At 38.7% G+C, this 9,132-nt stretch overlaps 1 protein-coding gene across 1 annotated transcript; it reads left to right on the forward strand.

Annotated features, from left to right (window-relative positions):
• The first annotated feature begins 4,948 nt into the window (after positions 1–4,948).
• six3a (SIX homeobox 3a) lies at positions 4,949–7,613 on the forward strand. The gene is made up of 2 exons (XM_067988300.1): positions 4,949–5,631; positions 7,421–7,613. Exons 1-2 carry the CDS (start codon positions 4,949–4,951, stop codon positions 7,611–7,613), a joined length of 876 nt encoding a protein of 291 aa, XP_067844401.1.
• Positions 7,614–9,132: the final 1,519 nt, after the last annotated feature.

The following is a 9,132-nucleotide window of genomic DNA, read 5'->3' on the forward strand; positions in this document are numbered from 1 at the left end:
TTTTGACACATACACACATAACCCGGTAGCAGGAAGCCCGGCTTTCACCCTTCAACCCCCCCCCCCCTTCCCTGCAACTCCCCCCCCCCCTACCCATCACCACAAAAAACTGCTAAGTTTGCTGGGCTTGGACTCACATCTTTGTTCAATTCATTAGAAGTAACGAGTTGACATAAGGTAAATCTACGGTGAGGCGCCTTTATTACTTGTCTACAGGGCGACCTCATTAAATGTCGCTAACAAGGCGTGCAAATCTCCTGATTGGACAGTCCTCTTGTAACACTCTGTCCCTTGCAGGATGTCCACTTAATGAAGGCCACAAGGAAAAATGAGTGGCAAGAAATTCCAAAAGTCCCGACTAACAGAATAGGAAGTTTTTTAACGTATAATTTGACACCTGTCGCCCTTTTCACTAAAAATTGCGCATCCAACTCAGCGGTGGGGAAAAAAGTCTATTTTAAACAAATTGTTGAAACTTCAAGGGTAAATCATTCCTTCTAACTACTTAATATTCCATTGTTTACGTTTTTAAATGTCGAGAATCGACTATCAATTGTTTAAAAATTCAACGCGAAAAGGTCTCCGCAATAAATGTTCTATTTAAAGTTTTCCCAAGCAAGTCGCTCATTCCTTCCAACCTGTTCGCTTAATATATATGGACCCGATTATTGTTTCAACTGTTACAAACTCTTTATTGACAAACTTTGAGAAGGCGAACACATTTGTGATGTTCATGTACACGTCCTTCAATTATGATGCGTTGATATGAAAAGGGTTAGCCAAGTTTGAATAAGTTGTGCAGTTATGGAGTTAAAACTTTACAGCCTTTGCATTCACTCCAAACTGTCAGTGATTTCTTCATGGAATTAGATCGGCGAGCGCGACTTCAAACTGAAACTTATTACGCTGAAGTCATAAATTAAGTCAAATTATCTATTCAATTTCATGTTAAACCATTATCTGTTGAATCTTACTGGAATCACAATGATGCTGGCGCAGAGTTAGTTGGGAGGGGAGAATAGTCCACACTTCATAATAAATTGCTGTTTGTAGATTTTATAGATATATTTTGTAGATTTTGTAGATATTGTTCTTTACCTTCCAATGATTTTCGCTATATAATTAATACCTCTACTTTTAACGTTTACTGCCTTATACGTAGAAAGAAACAAGGACGGTAAGAGCAAATATGTGTAATGTATTTAACATGTTTCCCGGTTACGTGAAATAAGTATTAATCATCTTTAAGTGTCTTTAAACATTCTATTAAATAAATATTTAAATAAATATTTAATGGCGCCAGCTGATATATATCATCTATGTTTTTAGCTTTGACATATATTTAATTTGTGCTACCATTTTATGTGGTACTTTGCAGGTATACTGATATTTTAGAGGGGTTCATATTTTCCATAATTGTTTCCATTTTCATTTTCAAATAATTTTAATTGCGTTTGAGCGAGTTATTATTGAGCTGCTTGCTTTCAAGCCATTTAAAGTGCAAAGGCGCCGCTGATTTATATGTAAAATTGATAAACACAAGCACTAAAGGGGACGCTATAGCTTTAAATGTAAACACATATAAACCATGTTTATAACCAAATAGCACACAGACAGTTAATTCAAACAGGTAATCCACGATGCAGCTAATATGAATGGATCAGGTACAATACAACCAATATTGCAAGCAAAACTAAATAAAATCATATAAGTAATTCGTTTCAGCACTGAGGATTAAGGGCAGACTGTGTTGGCAGTGAATAAATCTGAGCTGTTTGCGCCCCGTCTTGGCAGTGAATATAGCGTCAGGCGACACAGGCCCAGCGGAGCTCACATTTAACCAGCCACCTTAAAGAGACAAGGTCAGTGCAGGAGGAAAGGGTAAAGGAAACAGTAGCAGAGGATACAAAACAAATTGGAAATTTAACAAGTAACACCAAACAAAATTGAACAAAAACGAAAGTAAAGGGTCGAATCGTATTTGCCACATCAATACCAACAATGGCGACACAACAATACCAAAAATAATAAATAATTAATAAGCCAATTCCCCATCTTGCAAGAATTAACTAACAAGTCTCTGAAGGCGATGTATTGTATATTGGATTAGTGAAAGAGAGAACAAAATAGAACAAGTGCAATCTTTATCACAATTTTATTATTATTCAAAACATTCTAAATTATGTCATTCGACTGAACTACTTTAACTCATAAAATTGTTACTATACATATAGATTCCAAATTAAATTGAAATAACCGCATTTCCGTTCCTTTAGCTGTGTAAACTTTCACGGTTGATAAAGCAACACTAGACTTTAACATTCCATACTAATCAGTTATTACCTTTCAGAAAATGGATTGCGAACATTCACAATTCAACTTTAATCATACGTTATGCAAAGTACAAAGCAGTAAGTCACAGTGACCGTAACAAAAACTGAAATAATTCTAATAAAACAGAAACTTACAGGAGTATGAAACGCTTCACCGGGGAAAGAGTCCTGGACCTTTTCACCGCTCGCATGCCCTTTCGGATGCTGATTTGTCACTTTGACTAATTGCAGAATTTCCTAATAATTGTGAAACTTTTATGTTGCCTTCTTTTTGGGAGGTTACAGTTACGTGAGCCGGACAGGGCTCAGAGCTTTGAATGAGGCCGTTTCATTGACGGTCACTGCTACAAACAGCAGCGGCCAGCTGCCGTCATTAAAAAGCCATTTACACCCTGTACTCTTCACACAAAGATTGGGCGAATAATTATGTGCTTGTAGCTTTACTATGTGGATGTGTCACGAATAGGCTCTGACAACCACATACATCGTTGCTTTTATTCTTAGCACCTGCAAATGTATAAATATATATAGAGAGATGGAATTATATGTACATTTTCACCTTTTACATTTTTTTGTGCAGAACAGAAAATAAATTTTAACCACCTACCATTAAAACCGATTTATGTTCAAATACATTGCTGGTTGTTCGAAAGTCTGTAGGATACAATTTACAAAGATTCCTTCTCCTTTTGAAGGTGCTCTCATGTAGCGGGCGGAAAACCTGACGCTCCCTATATGCCTGAAACAAACAAATAAATAAATACGGGTTACCGCGGACCTCACAGGGTTAATCTACATGGATAATAATTCAACATTTTAGAAACATTTCCCCAAACTTCCTTTTTCCCCTTTGTTTTGTGAAGCAATGAACGAAAATTAAAGTGATTATAAAAGTAGAGATTATGCTGCTAGTAGCTCGCCTCTCCTCTTGTGTTTTCTCTGAATGAAACAATTTAGGGCATTTAAATGGGCGTTGATGATACTTTTTAATAGAAATCTACAGCGAATGTGTAATACAGCATCGCTGTTTCCAGTTGAACAACCTTCCCAACTGGACCTATTCATGTGCCACTTGGAATTACTTCATGCGGAGTGCGCTATGACAGGAGCGCAAACAGTTTGCAGTCCACTAAAGAACCCATACCACCCATTAGCGTTATTATCTTTGTGCAAGGCAAATTCGCTCCCTGTTTCCCTTTTTAATTGCAATATCTTTTTTCATTGGAGTTTGGAAAGCACATTGGGCTCATAACCGTACACCTCGCCTTTCCTCCGATCTGCATTGGAATGTGGAAGAGAGTTAAAAAAAAAGTTTTGAATTCCTCAATGATTTTTTTCCCCGTAGAAAGGCGGCTTAGGATAATTATTTCAGCTTTATTGAGGGCAGATTAGTTGAAGTCTGGATGCTGCGTTTCAATACGCGTTGTACAATTCGGTACAATGTCCGTATTGTTCGCTACTGTGTGTGAACCCATTCAAAATATACACTTTTTAACACCAAGCAAAGTCCTGTCTAAATATACACAGTAAGGCTGGAAAGACATCCATGACCCGTACAAATCTTTGTAAATCACACTTCCATAGTTACAGAAGCCAAACAAAAGAGCTACCAGCTCAAGATGCTGATTAAACCCTTCTTAAAGGCAGACATACCTAATCGTAAAATATAGTTGCACGGTAGCAACGGCCAGTAGAACTCCTGGCGCCGGTACCGATCGAATAAACAGCATTAAAAACACAAAGCATGATTCCAGAAACTCCAAGTCAATTATTCAAAATGAAGGAGTTTTCTAATACAATATATAACTTCTACCTGCGTACTATCCACATCCGGTCCATGGATTCCCAAATAGCCCTATCTGCGCGAAGTCCTTAACTCAAGCTGTAATGATCCACACTCAATGCCATAACAATGTACAGTGTTATTATTGCATGATCCAGTTAAACCGGGCTTCGGGTTGGCAGTTACGCTCATAATTAAAGAGTTATGACTACGTAGAAAGCGCAGTGCTAAAGGCAGATTAAAAATCTCCTTCTACAAACATAGCCATGACATGAGGATGGGTCTAATGATCTCATTTTTCTTTTATTCCCCAGCATTATTAATGCTCATACCCGCAGAATGAAGTGAAACTACGTGCAAATCATGTGTAAACTGTCTCAGTTAGGAGCCCCTTATTCCAACGTGTATTATAGGCTGTCCCATTTACTTTCCCCCTATCTTCCAGCCTTAACGAGGCTCGTTAAGATCGCAGTAATATTTCCACCCTCTAATTACTCATCCCATTCAGCAAATATGCGAGCCGAGGCTTTCACATTTGAACTTTTCGAGAGGTAGGTGGGCGACGTTGAGATGTATTTCAGATAACCCCCACGCAGCCCAAAAGTGGTGAAAGCCTCTACGTTCTGCTGGTTGATTGGCACGCTTGACAGTGATTGACAGCGGCGCCATGGCAACGGTACAACGACACCGTCAAGACCAATAGAAAAAGCGAAGAAAAAAATCAGCGCTCCACACAGTATTTTGGGGATATAATATGAGGGAGTGTGACATTAGTCGATTTCGTTGCATCTGACACGTTTTTGTGTTTTTTTTTAAATCATCAGGTCAGTCCATGGTGTTCAGGTCCCAGCTAGAGCTTTACAGCGCCCTTCCCTTTCTACCAAACTCAGCCGAGCGCGCTTTTCTCCTCTTAGCCAGCTCCCGGCCCCAAGAAGAGTTGTCAATGTTCCAGCTACCGACCATCAATTTCACTCCGGAGCAAGTGGCCAGCGTTTGCGAGACGCTGGAGGAGACGGGGGACATCGAGAGATTGGGACGGTTTCTCTGGTCTTTACCTGTGGCACCGGGGGCATGCGAGGCGATCAACAAACACGAATCGATCCTCAGAGCCCGGGCCGTAGTGGCCTTCCACACGGGCAACTTCCGAGACTTGTATCACATCCTGGAGAACCACAAGTTCACCAAGGAGTCCCACGGCAAGCTTCAGGCGATGTGGCTCGAAGCGCACTACCAGGAGGCCGAGAAGTTAAGGGGTCGCCCCCTGGGGCCGGTCGATAAGTACCGCGTCCGCAAGAAGTTCCCTCTGCCCCGGACCATCTGGGACGGCGAGCAAAAAACGCACTGTTTCAAGGAGAGGACACGCAGCTTGTTACGAGAGTGGTACTTGCAGGACCCATACCCAAACCCTTCCAAAAAAAGGGAACTGGCCCAGGCAACCGGCCTGACCCCGACACAAGTGGGGAATTGGTTTAAAAACCGTAGGCAGAGAGACAGAGCGGCAGCCGCCAAAAACAGGTTCGTTGTTTTATTCCAGGTTACTCCTCTCCAGTTGGTCAAAATTAACATTTAAATAATGTCTCAGAGACCCAGAAAGTCTTTATTAAAAGACTGTAAATAAAGTCATAAGAGAAATGTTATTTAAGTACACAGCGAATGTGTTTTTTTATTAATGAAATAAAATATATTCATCCTGGGTAATAGCTGAAGCAAAATGGAATCACAGGGCAAACTTTTTAAGCTGTTCAGCAAATGATCAAAATTACAGTGTATCAGTCAGAATTGGGAAGAAGTTACTAAACGGTTTTAGTTAAATAATGTAATTTCCAGCTGTAAAACAGGATCATAACTAACTACACTGATGCCCCGGGTTTAACAACAAAAATATTATTACAACCAGAAATTCCCATTTTATGAAAATAAAACCCATTAAAGGCTTTAGCAAAATAATGCCTATTTGAGTGAGGGCTGCCACTAAAGACAGTCCATAATTAGTATTGAAATTTACTGTAAACAATTAAAGAAAGCGATACTTGTGTTCCTATAGTGAACTAACATGACATAAACATTTGGACAAAATCCAACGCAAATAAGTTGTATGTTTTTGATTCAGAAACACATTTTAAGTTTGCTGCTGATGCTAATAGACAATTAATAGCCCCTCATCCATATGGCTTGCTACAATAATGTAATTAATAGTCAGGAGAGATGAAACTAACAGAGAATGTGGAATTGTAACTTTCGGGAGAATGCGCTAATTTCTAACTTAAGTAAACGGATACACAAGCAAACGATTGCTTACTCCCAAACTAAAATAAACACATTTCAAAATGTGATAAATAAAAAGATAAACAGGAGCAGCACTCGTGTGAAAGATATAAAAACCCCGTACGTTTTACACCGAGAAATGAGAAATGCCACATTAAATACTTTGCCATCCCAGTGCAGGACAACGGGGGTCCTTGTTTTGGGTAATTTGACCGAAATATATGCGCCAATGAGATGTTAATGCTACTTTCTGCTTCTTTAAAGTTATTGGGAACTCGTCTCAATATTTTAAACATAAATTAAGTCTTCCAGCACAACAAAGAAGGCGTACTTGGCGGACATTCAAACCAATACAGGACATTATTTGCTTTGAAAACTATAGCAATATCTCTTTATCCAAAATAAACACATCATGTTTGCCTAGCTAACCTTCAAAGTCCTTCTAAACATTTCAAGTTGGCATTAAAAAATATTAATACTGATAGAGTGCATCTTAAATACGAAATTTGGACATAACTTGAAGCATCATTTAAGCTAGCGGTTTGCGATATATATAAAAGACCGTGTTAAAACTTATCTTTCGAGATTTCAAAACACTTTCCTAAGCGATACAATGAAACGCGCGCTAACCTTTAAGACATGAGAGTGTAATTGTTTACAGCTAAATGCATTGTGTTTTGGTTCAGTTTTTGAACAATATGTTAAATGAAACGGACAAACAAATTGCAACATAATAGCAATATATTGGTCGGATGTGATATGTAAGCTTCTATCAAATTCTAAATGATAACACTTAGTGTATTGTATTTTTTTAAAAAACTATTGGTGTCTGTGGAACATCTAGTGAATAAATATATTTTAAAAAGATACCGTGTATTGAAAGATATTTAGCTTTATAACAACACAAGGTTTTAAGTGATTTTCAATAACTTTATGCTTTGGATTTCTTGTTCTGCAATGATTTGGACTCATGAGGAATATTTACTGATTGTGTTCTTTTTATTTGTTTTGATTCCCCCTTGTTGTTTGTCCTGGACAGGCTGCAGCATCAGGCAGTAGGACAGAGTGGGGTTTGTACGCTATCGGAGCCGGGCTGCACTGCTCACAGCGCGGCGGAATCTCCGTCCACAGCCGCGAGCCCCACTACCAGCGTATCGAGCATGACAGAGCGAGCGGAGACGGCCACATCCATCCTATCGGTAACCTCCAGCGACAGTGAATGTGATGTATGATACAAAAAAAAGACAAACTCTTAATACATTCACAAAGGAATATGGACCTGAGATTTAAAACAAAAAGACATTTAATGAAAATTTTAAAAAAAGAGAAAAAAAACACATTCGAGAAGGAAAAAAAAAGTGACAGTTCAAAAAACAAATCTAGGACAAGCACGTCTGATCCAGCGCTTTCCATGGAGGCACCCGACTTGCATGATGTATTTTATTTCTGGGGAAATAATAATCTACGTTAATATTTTTTACAAGGAACTGCAACGAAGAGGGAATGAGAGAATCTTCGTCGCCTTTGTTGCTCTCTATAGTCCGAGTGCTGGTCAGACCCCCGAAGCCAAGCTGCAATCGTTTTTCTGTTCCGCAGACAATCATTTTTCGTAAGCACCTTTTTCTACACTTCTGTTACTGCCTGTGTGGGTACTGGTTATGTGGAAGAATAGTTATGACTGTAACAGATTTTTATTTTTTATTTCAAAATTTTATATGAATTATGTATATCTAATGACGCGATCATTCTCCCAGTTTGTAATATATGTGTAGAAATGCTTGTATATGATATTGCTCTTTTGTCTCCCTCTCGCTTTCTTTTTACTTCTATCGATCTCGATCACAGACTCAGTGTTCTTGCATATTGTGTCAAACGTCTGACGAAAGTACTAGGTTCTTAAGAAAGTGGGGAGGGTGGGGGTGATATCCAGCTAGATAAATCTAGTGCGATGTAATTTTATGCAAAGTGCTATTTTGAATATCTTCAGCAAGTACGAAGTTCTATTATCTCCCGAGTTCATTCATGTAGGGCGCTTACTAGTCACTGTTTCTTCAACTGCGTGTTTATCTATATGTAAAAAAAAACCTTTCTAAATCAAAATATAGTATTCCGTTTTCTTATACCTGATGGCTTATTGTGTCTTTCTCTGCAAAGTTACTTTGAATGGTTCAACATACTTGTTCACAGAAACTATAAAACTAGACACGGAGTTCACAGGAAATGCCAATGTGAAAAAGGAATACGCACTGAGGGCTTTTATCTTTTCATTTTGGTATTTTTAAAAACCTGTTAAATTTAAAAAATGTTAACCAAACATATCACGCATTTTCGAAAGTGGTATCAATCTTCAGAAAAACTGTACGAGCGGTTTTTTTTAAAGTAGGCTAGTTCACACGGTAACCGCATTCCGAGGAACATGTTTGCAGCGTGTCATATAGACTAATTGTACAAAAAATGGGGTTTGAGACACTAACTTCCTCTTATTTATGGCGGCAAATGAAAACAGTAAATACGAGGACTCGCCATTTAATCAGCTAATCATATTACAGCTCCTCCCCGTGAATCTTAAGTTCATTGTGAAGTGTTGAAAGAAGTCTTTATTTGCATGACTAACAGTCCACCGCCAGCACCTTTGCACTAATGTCGTTCATTGCCCCGGGCTGTTAATTCAAGCGTGAATTAAAAATAGAACTGAGCCCTGAACTTGTTTTCACTTGTGAAGTTTTTGAAATCTATCCCTGTGTGCTTTGG

The sequence above is a fragment of the Heptranchias perlo genome, chromosome 8 (assembly GCF_035084215.1).
Source record: "Heptranchias perlo isolate sHepPer1 chromosome 8, sHepPer1.hap1, whole genome shotgun sequence".
Lineage (NCBI taxonomy): Eukaryota > Metazoa > Chordata > Chondrichthyes > Hexanchiformes > Hexanchidae > Heptranchias > Heptranchias perlo.

Coding starts and splice junctions, on each gene's coding strand:
- six3a (XM_067988300.1), top strand. CDS start 4,949: ATGGTGTTCAGGTCCCAGCTAGAGCTTTACAGCGCCCTTCCCTTTCTA. Junction 5,632..7,420: donor GCGGCAGCCGCCAAAAACAG/GTTCGTTGTTTT, acceptor TGTCCTGGACAG/GCTGCAGCATCAGGCAGTAG.